Raw genomic sequence first — 20,797 nt, 5'->3', positions numbered from 1 at the left:
GAAGCCCCCTTTTTTATAATGGCACTCGTTCCATTCATGGGGGCTCTCCCCTCATAACCTGATCACCTCCCAAGGGCCCCACCTCCTAATACCATCACATTGGGGTTAGGATTTCAGCCCGTGAATTTTAGAGGGACACAGCCGTTCAGTCTATAGCGACGACCTTAGGCCCGTGCTCCCAGGTCCACCGGCAGTGGGTGCGTCGTCCTGGCAGACAGAGCATCCTCAGATGGAGTTAACCAGGATGAGGAAGAGCAAGGAGGCTCAGCCTTCTTAACAAAAAAGAATGCTAATCCCAATCCTGTTTATGAAGACATACAACCACATATACGATAGAGAACAGACTCTGTCAAAGCATAATTCTCAAACGTCAAAGCCCTCATTCTCACACAGATAATGAGCACCTGTTAACCTTGTACTTGGTTCATTCAAGGTGGAACCCGCAGGATGACCAAGCCAGTTTAAAGAGATTGTGAGAAACTAGGATTTTGTAAGACACCAGGCAAAAAGAAATGAATGCTGAGATAAAATTGGTCAACGTCCTACAGGGCAACAGAACTGTTACCTTTGGGATTATCCTCTCTACTAGATGGAAAAGAAAACCATCGCAAACGTCTTAGTTTTACAAAGTTGTAAAACAGGTGGGCCCTGGTCAACTGTGCAGACCGAGTCACCTTCCCCTAGAGAGGCGGGCTTGTTAGAAAATGCTCCAGCATAGCATTGAAAAGTCATGCAATTCTCTTTTTCCCCTGATTTACAAATGTCGGATAACTTTCTTTTCTGTTTGGTGAGGAAGATTGGCCCTGAGCTAACATCTGTTGCCAATCTTCCTCTACTTTTTATGTGGGATGCCGCCACTGCGTGGCTTGATAGGTGGTGTATAGGTCAGGGCCAGTGATCCAAACCTGGTTCGCCAAAGCAGAGCACACGAACTTAACCACTATGCCACCAGCCGGCCCCTGGATCACTTTCTTAACAACTTAGAGAAAACTGGCCTCGGGTGTACACAGAGGTCATTTTCTCCAATTCCATTCTGACGAGTCCCATTCTTTCCTTTCTGCTCGCCCCTAAACGCCTTTATTTTCACTCACCTCTCGGGCTGCCAGGAGCGACAAGGTCACACATAAGAAACGTTAATTCCTGATTAATGTCCTCCCCCCTCCCCCACAGCACTCTCTTCCAAGTCCTCCAGTGCACCTGCCTGGAACAATCTATTTCTTAAAAGAGCAAAACGCCTTAACCTCCCAACATTTTAAACCTGTTTGAACCTAAAAAGATTTAGGATGACACTGGGTTTCCTCCAGGTCAATGTCTTTGCACAAGAAACAAAAGCATTGCCCAAAACACGCGTGGGAAGGAAGTGGCGAGAACAGCAGTTCATTCTGCAGCCCACACAGGGTGGGTGAGCAAGCCCGTGCGCAAACGTGGGTGTGCACCTCGGCCCGATTTCTACCCCACGACATCCCACGACAGCCTCCCTTGGTCACGGTGGCTGTGAAATCAGGCACTTGTGCCTCTGGGACCCCGCGGCAGCCACGTAATCAGTGTTGTAATTATTTCAGCAATTTGAAGAGTGGGACTTGGATCATATCCTTCAGAGTCTGGCAGGACGAGAAGACGACCGGGGAGACGGCGCCCCTGGAGCCGCCTGGTGGGCAGCTGACCGCCTCCAGGGCCGAGGTCTGACCTTCAACGCCAGGGCCCAAGTGCATCCCCACAAGCAGCTTCTTCCAGGGCCTCTCAATAAAATAGGGCTTGGGCTGGGCACCATCAGCCCCGCAGCCCACCATGTCCTCTCCACAGCTTGACCCTCACCGTCCTGAACACTCTGGTGCCAGTCCTTGAAAGACTTCATTCATTCATTTACTCATTCACTTCTTCATCCACTCACTCCATTCGTTCATTCATTCATTATATATGTGACTGCCTGCTATGTGCCAAGCATGGCCTGGGTCCTGGGGATACAAGAGGCGGCCCTTCAGACACAGTCCCTGCCCTCACCCTTTCCTCCTCCCTACCTTCTCTTTCTTTCTGGGAGCAAAGTCAGCCTGCCTTTTATGTCCCTTCAGCCAGTTCCTAAGCACAGTCCTGCTTCCACTCACCTCCCCATTCACAAAAGAAAGTCAGCGATGTGATTACTGTCATTGTATTTGTGGCCTTGCTCTGGGCAGTTTTGTAAAGAAAATGACAGCTCCCATCCCTTTGTGGCCACTCTGGCCCATGAAGGTGAGTGGGGGCAGGTCTGAGGCAAAGATGCGAGGAGCAGCTGAGTTCCGGCCTCCAGTTCCAGAGCAAAGGCTCCTCTGTGGCCCACAGCCCCTGGTGCTGTTTAAAGCAAGGTTTTGTTTGTAATTTAACCCCTTATAGCAGGATGCGGAGAAACCCACCCTCCTGTGAGGTGGGGTGGGGGTGGGGGCTAGAACTGCTATCCCCTTTTTGGAAGGTAGTATGGCAGAATCTGTTCTCTGTTTTAAAGGCACATAAGCCTTTGATCAGGCTGGTCCACTTCTGAAGTCTCCTGAACACACTCGCCCTGGTGGGGAAAGATGTGTGCTCAGGGATGTTGGTTGCAGCGTTGCTCTAATTGTGAAAAGCTGGAAAGAACCCATCTTCAGTGTTCAGTAGTTCGTCCAGCTAAACTGGTCATCACAGAGCGCTCTGCAGCTCAGTGAGGGCAATCTACACATGCATTCGCGTGGAAAGACGTAACACATTCAGTGAAAACAATCCATAGAGGATGATCCCATTGCTGTTAAAAAAAAAAAAAGAACACACAGAATGTGGATGATGGTTCCTGCTGACAAGTGGGACTCGGGGGTGGGGGAGCTGCATACATGGTTAGGAAGAAGTCACTGCTGCATCACGAGGCTCGGACACGACTCCCTGCTCCTGAAGGCACAGCTCCGCCGGCCCTGCTGAGCTGGAGGGGTTTCCTTAGAGAGGGCCCTGAGTAGAGGAGGGGTCGGGGGGGGCCTCCAGCTGGCCCCATCACTTCTCCACAAGCCAGAGGTATGTCCCCACGAGGGGTCCCGAGGCTTAGCCCACTGTAAGCCAAACAGGGGCCAGGTCCCCACTAAGCAGCCTCCCCTCTCCCGTCAGACCATGCTGTGCCGAGCGCCCAGGAGAGGCTCATGGAACAGCTTGCCCTGCTGTGCACCACGCAGTCCAGAGCCTCTTCCTCTGCCAGGAAGGTGCCCGCTGACACACCCCAGGACACCGGGCAGCAGGAGGCTGGAAGCAGGTGGGACTTCCGTTCTCTCTAGAACTGGCCCACGGCCATGCAGTATTCATTAGGCCTATCATTGGGGGGGGGGGGGGGTGTCACTTGATGTGTATGTCTCATTTCGTCTCAAGAACCTGATCAGGTGGGTGCAATTTAGAGGGGAAACTGAGCCTCAGAGAGGTTGACTTGCCCAGGCCGTATGTGGCAGAGCTGGGAGTCAAGCCTCAAAGCACCTGCTCTTCCCCCCAACCTATGGGAGCCCTCCCTTCACCATCCACAAGGCCTCCCTGGGAGCAGGATGGCCACCAGGGATGGAGCCAGCCCTGGGCATCCAACCCCAGCCAGGCCAATCAGAGCCTTTCCCTGAGGAGGGTTGTTCTGAAGAGTCAAAGAGCAAATGCGTTTATCCGGCCCACCTCAGTGCCCCACGTACAGTGGGGGCTCAGTCGGTGGCAGCCATGACCCGGCACAGGTCACACCATCATCACCAAGACGGACTCAGCACTCCCTGCTCTTCTCATCTCAGATGTGCTTCCACGGAGCTGGGCTCCCAGGCTGAGGTGGGCCCGACACTGGCAGCAGGCACGCGGCTAAGGAGCACAGCGGAGCCTCCCACCATCTTCATGGATCTTCGGCCCAAGGAGCCATCAGACCAGGGGTCATCGGAAAGGTACACGGAGCAGTGACAGCCCTACAGTAGACCTGCTGCTTCGTAGGTACCACGCTGGCCTTGGGAGGAACAGGGACTTCCACAGGCACTGCCCACTTGAGAAGTGCTTTCAGCAGAACGAGCCTGGCCAACAATCCCCCTGCTCCCATCGGCATGCTCCCTGCACAGGAAGGGAGGAAGCGGGGGCAGAGGGCCATCTTTCTAGGCCAGGGCACATTGCCTTAGGGTACCTACATCCCTCCGCCACTTGGCAGGAAGCCCAGTGGCCCTTTGGTTTTGGCTGGCCTGCCTGTCCTCCTGCCTTGGGTCACCAAGGAGGCCTGGGCACTCCAAGTCCCTAGTGGGAGCCGGGGTGGACTGGGGGACATCCAGCGATCCCCCATTTCCTGCCCCCAGCCCATTTCCTGCCCCCAGCTCCAGCTCCAGCTCCTCTGACAGCGAGGAGGAGGGGGAAGAGGAGACAGCAGTTCGGAGAGAGCAGCAGGGCCCCTCGGGGCTGAGGTAACCACAAGGGGGCTCCCGCTACCTGGGGATCCCCGACCTCTGCCTCTGCAGCAGGCTCTCGCGGCATTGTAACAGTTGTGCCTTGAGCTCTGTGTCTCGCACCCAAAGGGCCAGCACACGAGGGTGTGGGACCGTCCAGGAGGTGGGGAGGGTAGTGTGTGGGAGCCCACCTGGGGCCCAGCAGCCTCTCAGCCTGGCCTGATGTCCTCCTGACCATCACCAAGGACACCTTAGCTTCCTCTCAAGGGATCAGTACATTTTCTTCCTGAAAAATAGTTCCCCCAATTGATTTTGCCACCTGCTAGTGATGGCCCTGGAAATGAAGAGAGAGTGTAGGGATGGGCCACAGTGATAGTTGTTAGCCAGGGTGAATTAAGAAGTGAAAGGTCAAGTTCAGAGAAGGCTCAGGTCTCCGCCATGGGGAGGCCCACACTGCAGTCCTGGCGAATTAGAAGGATATGCTGTGGCGGCATCTAAAATTTGGGGGATTGCAAAGCCTGCAGATCCTGCTCTTTGGGAATGTCAGAGTCTAATGCAACTTTCCCCCTAATGTGCGACATGATTAGCCATCACAGGAAGAAGAGGGAAGGCAAATTTGGGTTGAAGTGTCCCACAGGCTCCCTCGCAGAGCCTTTAACATGCTGACATGCCGCGTGACTCGCCCAGGGCAGGGAGGCTGCAGGCCTAATTGTCTTGCCAACCGGGAACATGCTCCAGAAGCACTCTGGCTTTTCTGTCTGTGTCCTGGCTCAGTGGCGAAGTGTTGGGAGGTGTGGCCTCCACTTGGTGTGACTGAGGTTGCTTCTCATGTCACAGGGACTGTACCGGGAAAAGTCAGCTTCTCCAGCAGCTCAGGGCATTTCGGAAGGGGACTGCTCAGCCCGAGTTGCCTGCCAGCAAGGGTCCCTGCAGCCAGAAGGCCCAGGCCCCTGAAGACTCGGCTGGATCCAGAACTGGGAGGAAGCAACACGGAACACTCCAGGCTGAGAGGCAGAGGGCCCAGGCCAGACCCCCTGGAAGAAGTCCCAGGGCCCTGGGGGACCCTCTTGGGCCAGGGACAGCCCGAGAGACCCTGGTGCCTCCTCTGGGCCAAGTGTAGATGCCTCTGGTAACAGATCGGAGGAGGTCAGCAGGATGATTTGACATTCCCTCAACAGACCTGGGCCCCCAGGGCTCCCTTCGCCCCGCCACCCCCGTTTCTATTAGCATGTGCTTTTGTAGCACAGGGACCCTGACTGGGGATCCAGCCCCCTGTTAGAATTCCATCAGAACACGTTCATGCATTCAGAACAAAGATACCAGTACAAACTTGTACACACAGCATGAGACAACTTGCGGGACCCGATCCTCTGAAAGGGCCTGGAAGGAAACACCATGAGACAACGGTTTGTCCCCATAGTCGGACTATGAGGCTTCTTCACCCTTTTCCATTTCTGCATATTTTTCCTCTTTAACGTGCGTCTATTATTTCCATAATACAAGGTCTTTTTTTAAAGCTATAAAACTTAAGTAAAACATATTTAGAGAATTTCAGGGTTAAAAGGGTGTCGAAAGAGAATTTAGCCTGATTTTCAGGGTCCCTGGATGCTTGCTACTTTGTATTCCTAAATTAACACCGCCTCCCTCCCCCCCCCCGCCCCAGCCGCAACGGACTTTTCGATAAAGACATAAAGATTGAAATTTGATTTCTCTTTTTTCTTTAACCAAGACACAAAGGCACATATATGTTCTAAGGTCCTTCCAAACTAAAGGTGGAGTTGACCTTTAACTACAGATAGAATACTGAATGTTCTAGAACACCTGAAACTGTCCCCGTGGAACAGAGCAGTGCCCTCCCTTGTGCACGGCCAGCAAGAGCTGGGGGGCCACAGGAAGTGCTCCTGTCTCCCTCGCCCTGTTCCTTTGCAAGCATTATCCCCCGAGCCGCCGTCTTCACAGAGGCCTTTCCTAACTGCTGTTCTCAGCCCTGTGCTCCCAACAGGCTGAAGCTCTCATCTGTGGCACCTCAGTGCGTTTCCAAGGTCCACGTCTCAGAGTCGCAGCCCCTCCCTGCTGCCTGCCCCACGGGAAGAGCAGAGAAATTATCTCGGGTCCTCCCACGCTAGAGGCTCAGGCAGTCCAGCAGGGTCCTTGGCATTTGGGTACAAGTTCCAGCGTTCACCTGGGGTCACAGCTGGCTGCCGTGAGCTGAGGGTGGGCAAGGGTCCCTTCCCATCCAGCCCTGTACCAGGCAAGCCAGGCCCTGCCGGACCTCAGCCGGCCAAGATCCGGGCCACAGACCGTGATCTGGCCACGGGGGCCCCACCAGCTGCCCCCACTCCCAACGAGGGGAGTTTTCCTTAGAAGCCAGATGCGAGGTGGGCTTCCACCAAGGCCACAGGAGGCCCAGGGAGACCTTCCTGCAGGGAATGTGGCCAGGCTGTTGTCACGTGGGCTCCCCAGGCCCTCTCTCACTTGCAGAGGCCCTCACCCTGAGCTCCGGGGAACACACAGTGTAGACAGGGTGGCCTAAACGTGGCACACCTCTGCTGGTGCCATGAGCCCTGCCATCAAAAGCAAAGGCCATTTTCTTTTCTTTAACTCCATTTCCCTCATCTCTACCTCTTTTAATGCCACCAATAAGTTCATTTAGGAAGTTTCACAAACAGTGATAGAAAATAAACTTTATACCAAGTTCAACTGTGTGAATGACTGTCAAGGCAAGCCAGGAGGATGAGGCAGTGGGGGTTCTGGCCTGGGTTGAAAGTTGGTTCCACCACCTGGACAAGGTGCGTAAAGCTCTCAGGGCCTCAGTTTCCCCATCTATAAGAATGTCACGGACCAGGCACTTGATGGCCCCAGCTGTCAGGCTGGGAAGAGGGCAGCCACCTCCAGCACCAGCCCGGACGTGAGCAAAGTGAGCCCACGTCGGGGAAGCGAGTGGTTGCAACGCTGGCCCTGCTGGATCTGGCTGGGTCCTGCGTGCCCGAGAGCTGCATCCGTAAGCTGCCTAGAGGGTAAACACCATCCTCACACCGGCGGCCCCTTCTCCAGGACCGAGCACACGGGGCCAGAAGGGCTGAGTTTTACTAGGGGAACAGAGACAAGAGCAGGTCACGGACCCCGGAAGCTGGGTTGTGTGGAAAGGTGAAAATACATACAGCAATTGGGTGACAAAACAGAAAGGAGCATCACAGCTGGCAAGAGGGCCAGAGCCACCCAGACATGAGGAACGGCCACACTTCTGGATGGAATGTTCTGGAACCCAGTGGTTTCAGCAACCGTCCCAACTCCAGTGATGACTGAACTGAACAAGGGCTCTATACTGCTCCCCTCAGCCACTCGGGAGACCATGGATGTGAACACATCAGAGGGAAATGTCCGCCTCAGAAAGACACAGGGAGAAGGCCATGTGACAAGAGAGGGAGAAATAGGACTGATGCCGCCACAAACCAAGGACCCCTAAGGCCTGCTGGCACCACCAAGTGGGGCAACCAAGGCCAGCCTGCATCCTGGAACACAGCCAATTGGGCCAGAGCAGAGGCAGCGAGCACTGGACCCCACCCCGGGGAGGCCAGCCCAAGCACCCGGCTTCCTACAAGCTGGGCGAGGGCAGGAGACGGGATCTTGGGGACGCGTTCCCACACCAGGCAGCTATCCTACAGAACAGAAGTGGATCTGCAAAGGGGACTCCAACTCACCCCATTTCCTTGCTGACCCCGCTGGAATACTGGAAAAGCTCCCAGAGGCTACATTTTGAAAGTGTGGCGAGATTGGAGGGGAAGGCTGGGGTACGTTATGCTAGAAGCAACCACAGGCTTTGCGGCTTCCTCCAAGTGGGCTGGAGAGCGTCCCCTCCAAATTCATGTCCACAGACTCTCAGAATGGGACCGCTGGGGAAACAGGGTCTTTGCAGATGTGATTAGTTAATATGAGGTCATTCTGGAGTCGGGGGTCTTACCCAGTGGCTGTGTACTTGCAAGAGGAGAGGACAGAGAGGGAGATGGCCATGTGACGACAAGCGGAGACAGAGTGATGCTGCCACAAGCCAATGAACACCAGGGCCCGCTGGCACCACCAGAAGCCCGGAGAGAGGGGGGGACAGACTCTCCCTCAGAGCCTCCGGAAGGAACCAGCACTGCAGACACCTTGATCTTGGACTTGTGGCCTCCTGACCCATGAGAGAATAAATTCCTGGTGTTGCAAGCCACTCAGTTTGTGGTCGTTTATACGGTCACCCCGGGACCCTAATACACCTGCTCTGTGCCCAGGACTCCAGCTGCCTCCCTCGGCCTGGGCACGTGAAATGCCCACTGCCGCGTCCTCGTGCAGGGCCCAGGGAGCACATGGAGTCAGTGCATAGATGCCTGAAGATCAGAGTTGCTGGTCCCAGGATAGAAACGACTGGCAGCTTTATGAACTTCTGTGCATGGCGGTCAGGCTTTGGTCCTGGGGGGCTGCCTGGAGCCGCGCGGGTCCATGTGCTGGCTGAACCATGCCGTGTGGCTCTGCTGGAATGCCACCCGCTGGAGCTTCCCCCTGCCCGTGCCCTGGTGGAAGCCTTGGCCGCAGGCTGGGAATGGGCAGGGCTTCTCGCAGTGTGGTACCTTGGGTGTGTGCTGCAGTGGGCGCAGGTGCGAAGCCCTTCCCGCACACGAGGTCCTGGTAGGGCCGCTCCGCGGGGGTGTGTGCTGGGGCTTGGTTGGGGGAGGTGTTTCAGTAAAGCGTTTGCCACATTTGTGGCATGGGGATGGCTTCTCAAACCCTCGGGGCCTCCCTCTTTGCAGGGGCCGCTCAGGCCTGGTCATGCCCCTGACCCGGGAGCAGGGGCCTAGGACCTCTGCACAGCACCGACAGCAGTCAGTCCCACTGCATTCTCATCAGCATGTCCTCCGGGGAGTCCTCTCCATCTGCAAATTGCATCCGAGCCCCAAGAAAGAGAGAGAGAGAGAGAGAGAGAGAGAGAGAGAGCTCTGAGGGCTTCCTGGGAGAGGGGAAGAGGGAAGGGGAGCTTCTGATAAGAAAGCAGGGAACGCTGGGCGGGACATCCCAGCTGAGGAGAATGATGTGGAGCGATGCTCTCTCTTCAGACGCCCCTTCCAAACACTAAGCAGAGAAGTGTCAGCTGGAGCCTGATGTGAGGCACTGAAACCATGGCCAGACACCATTGTAAACACAGCAAGTCGGAGAATCCTCACAACGGCCACAGGAGGTGGGGGCTGTTATAGGCGCATCTTACAGATGAGAAAACTGAGGCACAGGGAGTGAAGGAACTTACCCAGAGTCACCCAGCGGGTAAGTTAAGAGCCCCAGCAGTCCAGCTCTGGAGTCAGGGCTCATAACCTCTAGGCCAGGGGGTCTCGCTTGGGGGCAGTGGTGTCCCTGAGGGGACACCTGGCAATGCCTGGAGACATTTTTGGCTGTCACCCCTGGGGAGGGGGGTGTTGCAACTGGCATCTAGCAGGTGGAGGCCACCAGGGGAGCTGGCGAACCCTCGACAGTGCACAGGACGGCCCCACAGCAGAGAATGACCAGCCCCAATGAGCCCAGAGCCAAGGGCAGGACGCTGCTCTAGGCTGTGTTGGCTGAGGCACGGCCAGGAGCCCTGGAGTCCCAGCCCCTCGGCCCCTCCATTGTACACTCGGGGGCAGCCCCTGAGGGCCCTTCACGATGCAAGCTCAAGAGCCACCACCGTGGTAACACAAGCACCTAGCCAAGGAGCCTGGACTGCACCCAGGCTCTGCCCCTTCCAGGCTCGTGACTCGGGGCAGCGCTCTGCTTCCTCGTCTATGGCACGAGGCAAATCCCACCTCAGGACCTTGTGGCATGAGGTACGCTGGGGCGCCAGGGGCCCAGGGAGGGCACACACAGACCCGATGAGGGAAGGGCCCACGCTGACCTGGGGGCCTCACAATGACCCATCGGGGAGGGACAGAACCTTTCCTCACCCTGGGAAATGTCCCCCTCCAGGATGCTGGCCCCCTCCAGGCCTCCAGGTGGGCCCAACTTGCTCTCCCCTCACACTTCCAGAAGGCCAAACGTGGGCCTGAGCTTACACTTACTGGGCCTCCATTTCCATGTACATGTGTACAACTGAGATGCTGATGGAGCCACTCTCTGGCCTGCTGTGAGGACTGTTAAAGAGGAACTGAGTCTGGCAGTCCCTCAAAAGGTTACAGAGTCACCACACGACCCAGCAACTCCACCCCTGCGTGCAGATCCGGGTGACGCCTGGGGGCTTTCTGACCCCACTGCTCGGCCTGGGCTCCCTGCCCTCGCTTCTTGCGGGCACTAGCTTCACCTCCGCATCCGCGTGCCACGCCCTGTCCCAGCCTGCTTTGGTGTGACTCTCTCCTTCCCCACTGAGCGGTTCTGCTGGAGACGCAAACCTTTCTTACTCGTCTCTCTCCTCTGCCTGTCTTTATGCAGTGGTCAGCAAACTTAGGCCCTCCTATCTTTACAAAGGAAGTTTTCATGGGACACAGCCACACCCACGTATTTTCCACTGTCTGTGGCTGCTTTTGTGCCATGACGGCAGACCTGACTAGTCACAACTGGGCCCATATAGCCATAAAACTGGAAATATTTACTATCTGGTCTTTTAGTCTGCTGACCCTTGCTCTAAGCCCTTGATTGACTTCACAAACACAACCAGCAAGGTGTGAACCTGTACGAGTGCAGAGAATCTGACCGGGGCCTCCCACTTCTTTCTTGCTGCCCTCCCCACCCTGAGCCAGCACTGCCAGAACCCTCCCAGCTGCAGGGCAGCAGGAGCTGGGTCCCTCGGGCCTTCCCCTCACCTCGCTGGGCTATTAGACAGGGCCTGGGAGGGGGGAGTCCTGCTCAGGGGGAAAGAGAAACCAGGATGCGGGTGTGGACCGAGTGAAAGAAGAGGGGGAAGTGTTTTGCTTCTGGGCAGACTACTGTTTCCTCCAAGGGAAGGGAAATGAGGAAACAGGCCCTGAGGCTTTCCCTGGCTGTAGGAGGGAAACCCTGATGCCCCGAGGGGTCCAGAGTTTCCTCACAATGGAGATTAAGTGGCCAAGAGCCACAATGCACAGCGGGAGACACACGGAACAGAGAGCAGAGAGCCATGGTCCAGCAGCATGCGCACAGGAAATCAGTCTCCTCCTCATACGGGCAGTAGGAAGGTGTCACCTTCATTCATGCCACGGGTACTTAGTTTGGAAAGAATGAGGATGGAAAGCAAAGTCTGTGATGGTTAATTTTCTGTGCCAACTTGGCCAGGCTGCGATGCCGCTGTTTGGTCAAACACCAGTCTAGATGTTGCTGTGGAGGTTACTTTGCAAACATAATTAACATCTACAATCAGTTGATCATAAGGAGAGGAGGTCACCCTCCATACTGTGGGTGGGCCACTTCTAATCAGTTGAAGGCCTTAAGAGCAAATCCTGAAGTTCCCAGAGAAGGAATTCTGTTTCAAGACATAAAAAGCCTGCCTGAATTCCAGCCTGCAGGTCTGCCCTACAAATTTTGGACTTGCTGGCCTCCACAATCGTGTGAGCCAATTCCTTAAAATCTCTTGCACTCACGCACACACATCCTATTGTTTCTCTCTCTGGAGAACCCCAACAGGTACAAAGCAGCATCTCAATTCCTTTAGAAAACATTTCAGGGCCCGAGTGGGTATGAGGAGCGGCAGGACAAGCTGAGCGGGAAAAGCAGAAGTGACAGTGTTGGGCAGGGAGCCGGGCGGGGGTGAGGAGAGGAGAGGCCGTGGGTGGCCGGGGCTGTGCCGGGAGCAGCCGTGCCCATGCGGGCTGAGGGTGGCACAGAGGGTGAAGTGAAACCACCAAGCGTGCGGGTGAAGAAGCGAAAGATGAAGGCAGCCAGGACAGCTCTGGGCATCTGCCTGGGATACGGGTGAGGGGCCACTGACGGGACACCAGCGGCCCTGGCTCTGCAGGCTGCACACAGCTGGCTGCCAAGTAGACTCCTCCCCAGGGCCCCCCCGCCCACTGAACCCACCCCTGGGAGCAGGGCCCCTGAGGGCCTGTTCTTAACATGCTCCCCAGGGATTTGTCAGGCCAACGTCTGAGAACTGCTGGACTGGCTCCTGCAGGCAGTGGGGAGCCAGGAAAGGTGCTGAGTGGGACGGTGGGATGGCTGGGGCCTCAGGTCCCGGAGGCCAACACGTGCCTGTCGGGGAGATGCCGGGCCAGCCACAGCCAGCCCAAGGGCAGGAGCCACCCTGAGACTGGCCTGCATCAGGCACGTCACGGTCTCTGAGGGACAGTGACCAGCAATTCCTCCCACCCCTGCATGTTACCCTCACTCTCTGGCAGCCCCTCCCAGCTGCAGTCCTGCTGAGCCAGGTCCAGGCACCCCCATTCTTGCTGGGACAGGTACACAGCCACGTCCTCCAGGGTCACTGGCACCTGGCAGAACACAGGCCACTCATTCCCACGCCACTGCTCCTTCAGGCTGGGCCGAGTCTCGATGGCGGGTCCCACTCACCTCCCCACTTCTCCCCCTGCCCCCACCTCCCCTCCTCCTGGGCTCGGCTCACACACGGCTGGATGCTGCTCTTCGGGAGATGCCATCACCACGGCTGTCCCACTGCTCAGGGCTGGAGACAGATTGACTGTGCGGAGCAGCTGGACCCACGGTGCCTTCAGCCACTGGGGCTCACACTCCACGGGGACACGAGTTAACACGCCCAGCTCAAGGCAGCCCTGGGACCCCAATGGGGTGACTGGGGGGTTTCAGGATGCCTCCAGGCCTGTGGTTCCCTAATCTAGCACCACACTGACCTGGGGAACGAGATTAAAACCCAAGCAAATAATGTCGGGAAGAGGCAAATCCAAGACAGAGAGCAGACAGGTGGCGCCCAGGGGCTGCGGGTGGGGAACGGGGAGGCACCGCTGATGGGTCCAGGGTCTTCTGGGGAGGGAAGGAAAGTGCTCTAAAGTCGACTGTGGTGATGACAGCACTGCTCTGTAAACATACGAAGCACTGTAAACTTTAAAGGAGTGAATTGTACGGCACGTGAACCACATCTCAATAGAGCTGTTCAAACAAACCAGCAAACAAAACTCTGGCTCCAGGCCAGGGCTGGGGGAGGAATCTATTTTCTCCCAGAGTCCCAAGAGATTCTAATGCCCAGCAGGGTTGGAAGCTATTGCTCTGACTCACCGTTGGACCCGGAATCCTCCAGGATACACCTAATTCTCTGGTGGCATCCGAGAGAAGGCAAGGCTTCCCAGGAGGCGAAGGTTGGGGTAAAGGAGTCTTTTCAGGGGGAAGCACCTCTGACAACCCCAGACCTGGGAGAGAAGTGTCACTGTAACAAGAGCGTGGTACGCATGGGGATGCTGAGGACCTGGTACACCTGCTCACTGGGGGCCAGGCTGAAAGGAAGGACGTAGCCAATGCTGCCGTCTCCTCTCACCGGGAAGGCACTGGGCCTGGGAAAGAGCACAGAGCCGTAGGGAAGCCCACACAGGCCACCCTTGCACATGGCAGGTCCAGCTGCTTCCCACCCACACTCAGCTCCCCTCCTGGAACCCGTCCATCCCATGTTCCCACAGGCCCCGACCTCCTGCCACGCTCCTTTCCCTTTGCTCCCTCCCCTGCAAGGCTTCTCTTTCCTCGAGGGAGCAGCTACTCGCCTCTCTTTGACCAGAGCTGGGGGCCTCTCTTTGGTCTGTGGCTCAGCTGGGCTGAGGGCTGCTCACTGGAGCGCCAAGCCCCTTCAGCCAAGGACAGCTCCTCTGGCTGAGCCTCCGCCTGGCATGTCAAGGACTGTTCCCCTGTCCCATGGGGCAGTGCGTCATCAGGGGGCACCTCTGGACCCTGCATGCAGACGGAGATCTGCCCACCAGCTCCCAGAAGGTCAGGAGGAAACCTACAGTCTCCCCAGCCCCTCTGTCTCAGGCACCTCGTGGCCACCCTCCTGTTCCCGGGCTCTGCCTGGCTGTGCCTCCCACTGGGCTGCCTCATTGTGTCTGACTGCCCCCGCGGCCCGCCACCAGCTCCCGGGGAGAAGGGATGTGAGCAGGGAAGAGGTCAGGCTCCCAACCTGGACAAAGGGAGGTCGGCTCTCCTCCTGAGGGAGCCTCCACGGCCTCTCCCCGTCACACTGCACTGGGGTCACTGTCACACTTGCTGCTCCCGACAGACCCTGGGCTGGAAGGGCCCCGAATCAGGTCTCATTTCAGAAGCTCACGTAACTGCCTTTGCTACATTTCTTGAAATCATACACAGGCCCTCTGGGATCATCTATTTCCTAATTCCGGAGAAGGTGAGTCGGATGAACTTGGGTCTCAGAGTTTACTGAGCTTTGCAACAGAACTCGGGACAAGAGACGGCCCAGGGAATGCGAAAGCAGCACCGAGGACCCCGGTCTCAGGCCCAACCTTCAACAATAGCAGGATCTGCTTACTGCACTCAACAGTGTGGTCAAGTTTGGGGGATATGTCTGTCCTGTTGGATGCAGAAGAATAGCAGCGTGTGGCCAGTGGCACCGCCACAGGGAGAAAGGTGACCTGTCAGCATTTGCCGAATATCTAACCTGGAGGAACTGATCCAATCTAAACACAACGGGTTTGTAAGAGACTTCCACTCCCCAAATTTGGTTAGGAGTTGCAGCAGGCTCTAGTGGCGGTGTTTCTAGAACTTTCTGTGATGATGGAAGTGTCCTATATCTGCGTTGTCCAGCACAGCAGCCACTAGTCATGTGTGACTTAGGAATTACGTTTTAAATTTTAAAAGCCACACATGGCTGGCAGCTACTATACTGGATGGCGTGGCTCTAGAAAGATTGGAAACATCTGGGGGCTCTAACCAGGGCACCCACCAGCCCTTGGTCTTTCCTCCCTGTTTTGGGATCTCTTCAACTCCCAAGGCCCTGCCATGGAAGGTCTCCAGGCTTCCTTCCATCAAAACCTGTGTCTGGCCTATACTGGGATGGTGTTAACAAACCAATCCATGCAGCTTAGAAAGGGCTGCTTAGCGGGGCTATATGTGGTTAATCAGCGGGTGCACACCCACTGGCCAAGGTTGACAAACACTGAGAAGCAGTTGCCTTCTTCAGTTCACAGTGTCCAGGCAGCCCCAGGTCCTCCTGACGACCAAGGCTGGCCGTGGCTCCAGAACCTGAGGAATTTCCAAATGCAGCCCTCAGCAGAAGGGCCCTGAGGACTTGGGGCCCGGTTTCCTCACCTCTGGGCCAAGATGCCCCCCACCTCACCCAGTGCCTCTGTTTCCTGGGCTCCCGCTGCAGCCCTTCCATGAGGACTGCTGCCTACCTACTGCTCTCTGGCGGCCGCTCCCGCACCCGGGCCTGGATATCCCGCGGCAGCACCGTCAGCCACTGCTCCAGCACCAGCAGCTCCAGGATCTGCTCCTTGGTGCCCAGCTCAGGCCAAGGCCAGGGGCAGCTCCCGGAGGTGGCTCAGGGCCTCCAGAGATCTGGCCACCTCCTGGTAGCAGAAGAGCCGAAAAAGCTGGTGGAAGGTCTCCAGTCCAGAGAGGGCTCCTCTTCCCAGCAGAAGTCCTCTTCCACCTTCAGGATCAAGATCTTGTCCTGCCCCAAGGGAAGGAGGGGCTGGAGACCAGGGGTGTCGCCATTGTTCCCAGTGGGCCTTGTTCCTTCTTGGCCTCAGGGGGTCAAATCTGTCTCTCCCTATACCTCTGGCCAGACACTGGGAAAGATGGTTTTCAGGGTTCTGTGGAGAGATGAGAAAATCATTTGAGGCGCAGCCCTGGGGCTGGATAAGCATCAGATCCACAAGCCCCTGCCCTGGTCCCAGGGCCAACTCATCAGCAAAAGGAAACTGTTAAAGTGGATCAACCCATCCTAGCTCCTAACCCCATGCCAAATCCCCGGGCGATTACTTAACTTCTCTGGGCCTCAGTTCCTCCACTGAAAGCAGAGGTAGTGATATCACCTGCACACAGGCGGCTGGGAGACTAAAGGGGATGTTCGGACAGGGTTGAGCGAAGCGCCTGGAACACGGTCAGGGCCGTAGAAACGCTGAATTGTCGTTATTAGTTAGACCTCTTGGGAGGGGAGCCCTTTGGAAATATGATCAGAACCAGGGCCCACTCTGCCCAGGAGAACGCAGATGCGGTCCCAAACCGATCCCCGCTCCGCTCGGCGGCCCCGCCGGGCACCCTCGGGTGGATGGTCAGCCGGGCCCCTCCAACGCCAGAGTTCTGGGAGGGCTGGGACTCCCGGGCCGGGCTGCTTTCTCGTCTCGCCCCGTAAGGTGCAGGGTGAGCGGAGGCCGGGGCCGAGCACGACCCGGGCTCTGTCGCGGCCCCGGGATGGAAGCTGGAGCCGGGCCCCCGCGCCCACGTCCACATCAGGGCAGCCCTGCAGCCGTGGGGGGCTCTGGGCGCGTCCGGGCCGGCGGGCCGGGCCGGGAGCGGGACCGCGGGGGCAGTGGGCTCAGCGGGCTGGCTGGTCCCGGAAGCCGGTCCCCAGACAGCTGACCCTAAGCTGCAGGACGCAAGCCACTGACCGAACCCCCTGTCTGGCTTGCGAACGCGGCCGCCCCCGCCCTTGCGCCATTGGCCGAGCCGGCTGTCAAGAAAGAGAACGAGTCCGCAGAGACGGGTCTATGAGAGGCATTGTGGGTAACGTAGTCCTCGCACCGCGGATTGAGCTGACTGTCAGGCGTAGGAACGAGGCCACTGGGCCGGCCCGCGAGATGCATCTTGGGCAACGTGGTCCTCAAACCCCTGGCTGAATCGCTGTTAGAGCGTGGGAACCTGGCGGCGAAGGTGGGCCCGCGGGAGGCATTGTGGGTAACGTAGTCTTCGCACCTTCCGTGAGCATGCGCGAGCGCCTGCCTGTAGGTTCCGCAGCTTCTGGTCCGTTCTCCCCAGTTCTCTTCCATCTGCCCTCCCCTGGCCTGAGAAAGTGCAAGGTGGAGGGGACCTTGGAAATTTACTTTTTTACTTACATAGTGCTTTGAATGTGCCAGGCTCTGGTCTAGGCGCTTTGCAGTTATTAACTCAGTTCATCTTTGAAACAACACTGGGAGGTAGGCACTATCATCCCTATTTTATAGATAAGGAAACCAGGCACAGAGAGGTTTAGTGATCTACCCAAGGTCACACACACCTTGTAACGGGGTAAAGTCGGAAGCCAGGCGTTTGTCCTAGTCCAACCCCTTAATTTTAGAGACTAGGAAATGAAGACCAAAAAGTTACTTGCTTGGGGCATCTTGGTTATCAAGTGCTTCACTGTTTGTTAATTTAATCAACAAATATTGGGCTCCGCTTTGAGCCAAGCAGGCACCCTGAAGAGGAGGTGAACTAGACAGACCCTCCCTAGGGTCTTAGTGGAGCCTGAGGGAGGGTTGGGTGCCTGGTGGGTAAGCGGGTAAATGGTCACGGGGAGAGTTATGTGCCCCATAAACATGGTCACTCCTGAGTCCTTCAGCTCTGGCATCCCCAGACCTAGAGCTTTACCCCACCCTGCCCCTGGCTTCTTTCTTTTCTTCCACTCCCACACTCCATTCTCTCTCACATTTCATTTTTTCCCTCCATCCAATAGCCAGTTTTTATGTGAGCACACCAGGCAGAGCAAGACACTGGGCTGCGCGCCACCGATTGCTGGAGACCGCCCCTCGCGGGGCAGGAGGCATCTTTAAGGGCACATGCCCAGGACGCCACAGCCTTGCGGGAGAGCTGAAGAAAGGCAGGACCATGTATGCCTCAGTTTCTCCTTACAACATGGCTGCTGGGCAGCCTCTTGGAGTAAGCCGAGACCAAGGTGCGGAGCTGCTTGGAGGGCTGTGCTCAAGTCCAGCACAAGAGGCCTGCCACCCCGTTTGCTTCAGGAGGAGGGTGTGGAAAGGGATAATTTGAAGAAGTCACAGAGGGCTGTGAAGCAGGGGCGGAAGAAGGGAGAACAGACAAAAGTAGGAGAGGAGAAGGGAGGGGAAGAGGAAAAATCGATGGAGAATCTGGGGGAAATCAGCAGATTCTGTAGGACTGGACGACACGATCTGGCTGCAGGACACACTGGGCTCCGTCTAGAGGACAGACAGGGGTGGGGACACCAGCATTTCCAAAGCTGCTGCCCCACACCTTCCCGTTCCTAACGGCCTCCTGGATAGCTGAGAGGCCCTGGCATCCTCTCCGTGGAGCCTGACGTACAGAGGTTAGCAAGTCTACGTAGTGACCGAGGCCTGGCTACTGTAGTTCTGGCCCTCTCCTGTCCAGGAAGTTCTCAGTGGCTACAAACAACAGGGATTTAAAGAGCAAGTTTCTACTTTGCCCAGGGTTTCGGTCTTAACTCTATTTGGGCAGGACACAAACGTGCAGTCCTTAACAAAGGTAAACCAGGATGAATTTGGGCCTCCATCGACAGGCACCCAAACCAGCGTTCCAAATCTTCGCTCCACCGCTTATTAACTGGGTAAGTCTCACTCTCCTCATCCCGCAAAATGGGGACGGTCACAGCTCCAACATCGGAGAGCTGACAGACGCGACTGGATGAGATTATGTTTGTAAAGCGCCTGTGACAAGGTTCAGCATGTAACAGATGCTCCATAAACATCAGCGCTAGCTTCCTGACTTGCGACCACACTGGGGTGAAGTCTGCGGGTCTCAATTTGTGGATCTTGGGTCCCTGGGGTCCTGGTGTGCCAGGAAGAGGTCCGCAGATCCATTAAGGCCCCACGCATTGTTTATAGTCTGAATGAAAAGTATTTATAGTTATACACACATATCACTACTTATGTTTATCCTTATCCATGTAGCTTGTTTTCATAGTGTTTATGGGGTCAACACAACAGCTTGAGTTAAAATGCCAGCCTCACACTCATAGAAGTTTGCAAATAACTGAAGACAAAGGGGAAGGGCGTCTTCAGACTGATGGTAGTTCTCTTAGCACATCCTAGGCGGAGATCCAGCCCACATTTGCTCTTACTGTTTAATTACAGCTGGGAAAAATTGGTCTGCAATCAAGCACGCCACAAATTTGAGTCATCTTTGGTAGCCGATTCCCAACGTCCAAACGACCAAGAACCAACAATTCAGTACAAGTCAAAGAGTTTCATGATTCGACTAAATTATGTAGGAGAGTCATCAGAGAGCTAGGGGTCCCCAAACTGATACATAAGGGGTGTTTTATTACACTTTTTCTGAGCCTCCATGAGTGAATAGTAAAAGCTAATGTTTTTAGGCACTTCCTAAGTGCACCAGATTGTGTTTTTACTGCGCTACTTAAATCCTCACAATGTCTCTCTCATCTAGTTATCCTTACGACCCAGGTCTTGGATGAGTAAACTGAGCCTCAGAGAGGGGCAGAGCCCCGCCCAAGGCCACACAGCTAGGAAACTGGAAGAGCCAAGACAAACTCAGGCAGGCCCGCCCCAGAGCCTGCTGCCCTGGCCACTCCCGTGAAGGCACCTGCGAACCCCTGCCAGGTCATCGGAGCCCTGCCTCGGAGTGGATGTCCGAGCCGGTTCTCGGAAGACTGGTCCCGTCCCAAGATTCTCCTGTGAGATTCTCCTCTGGTTTTCCAGACCCCGCAGGCAGACCTGCTTGGCACATGGTAAGTATCTGCTGAATGACTGAAGGGAGGGAATTTGTTCTTCAGACACTGAACTCTGGGGTCTGACCTCGTCAAAGACTTGATTCTGACCATAATGTAAGTGGGGATAAACAGTACCTACGGCCCAGGGGATACTCCCCAGGCTTAGCGGGTACAGTACATTAAAATACTTCACTCAAGGGTGAAACACAGAGGCGCTCAGTAAACAGTAGCTGTCCTGCTGTCATTTTTGTGAACGGAAGGGCTGAGGGATGAGAGCCCTCCCTTGCTGTGTGGGGCTGTGCAATCTCTCCTTGGAGACCGGCTGTGTTTTGGTTCATGAGAGGAAACATAATTCACAGGGAGGCAGGAGATGCTGCTGTTTACACCTTGAGCCACCCAGCATTTGAAACTTGATCTGTCTTTTCCCTGCGGCCAAGAAGCCAAAGGAGAAGCTGATGGATAAAGACTGCCTTGCAAAGCAGACAGTGGATTTCTTGGAGGCGGAGAGCTGCCTCCAGGAGGAAGGCCTCCAGAGAAAGGCTGAATTGTGGAGGACCGGCGGGGGGGGGGGGGGGGGGGGGGGTGGCTGGGGCAGGGTCCAAGAACCACAGGCATGCTGGGAAATCCTTACCTGTGGGGATGACGTGTGCTAAACTCTCCTGCTTGCGGTCGGCCCAGACATCGCTCAGAATCGGGTGAAGATTCACACATTCCTCTTGGGAAAAACACCCAGGGTCTTAGTCAGCTCGGGCTGCCTAACAAAATGCCACAGACTGGGGGCTTAACCGACAGACACTTATTTCTCACACTTCTGGAGGCTGAAGTCCAAGATCAAGGTGCTGGCATACTCGGTTCCTCCTGGTGAGAGCTCTCTTCCTGGCTCGAAGACGGTCACCTTCTGTGT

At 56.2% G+C, this 20,797-nt stretch overlaps 1 protein-coding gene and 1 non-coding gene across 7 annotated transcripts in view; one reads left to right on the top strand and one right to left on the bottom strand.

Annotated features, from left to right (window-relative positions):
- Window positions 1-7,072, top strand: part of DNAAF8 (dynein axonemal assembly factor 8) — a 14,324-nt gene extending 7,252 nt beyond the window's left edge. For 2 of the 4 annotated variants that reach the window (XM_023616396.2, XM_070232309.1), the window contains exons 5-9: window positions 1,563-1,680; window positions 3,100-3,241; window positions 3,750-3,893; window positions 4,308-4,394; window positions 5,214-7,072. In XM_023616396.2, coding sequence (XP_023472164.1) covers window positions 1,563-1,680; window positions 3,100-3,241; window positions 3,750-3,893; window positions 4,308-4,394; window positions 5,214-5,496 — 774 coding nt within the window. In that variant the 3' untranslated portion in view covers window positions 5,497-7,072. Of the gene's footprint in view, window positions 1-1,562; window positions 1,681-3,099; window positions 3,242-3,749; window positions 3,894-4,289; window positions 4,395-5,213 lie in introns of all 4 variants that reach the window. The other 2 variants (XM_023616395.2, XM_014730168.3) reach the window with 1 other exon arrangement.
- LOC100069865 (uncharacterized) lies at window positions 7,046-20,797 on the bottom strand. Of its 3 annotated transcripts, XR_011424819.1 has the most exons (6): window positions 16,865-16,981; window positions 15,647-16,066; window positions 14,419-15,494; window positions 13,533-13,663; window positions 8,078-9,286; window positions 7,046-7,465 (listed from the first exon to the last, which is right to left on the bottom strand). It is a non-coding gene; the product is annotated as an uncharacterized protein (transcript). The 3 variants fall into 3 exon arrangements; XR_011424820.1 differs by lacking the exons at window positions 7,046-7,465; window positions 8,078-9,286; window positions 13,533-13,663; window positions 16,865-16,981 and adding an exon at window positions 20,525-20,797 and having other exon boundaries at window positions 14,656-15,494; XR_011424818.1 differs by lacking the exons at window positions 7,046-7,465; window positions 8,078-9,286; window positions 13,533-13,663 and having other exon boundaries at window positions 14,656-15,494; window positions 16,241-16,921.

Source organism: Equus caballus, chromosome 13 (genome assembly GCF_041296265.1).
Source record: "Equus caballus isolate H_3958 breed thoroughbred chromosome 13, TB-T2T, whole genome shotgun sequence".
NCBI classification, from domain to species: Eukaryota; Metazoa; Chordata; class Mammalia; order Perissodactyla; family Equidae; genus Equus; species Equus caballus.
This window is presented reverse-complemented; position numbering and strand designations above follow the sequence as displayed.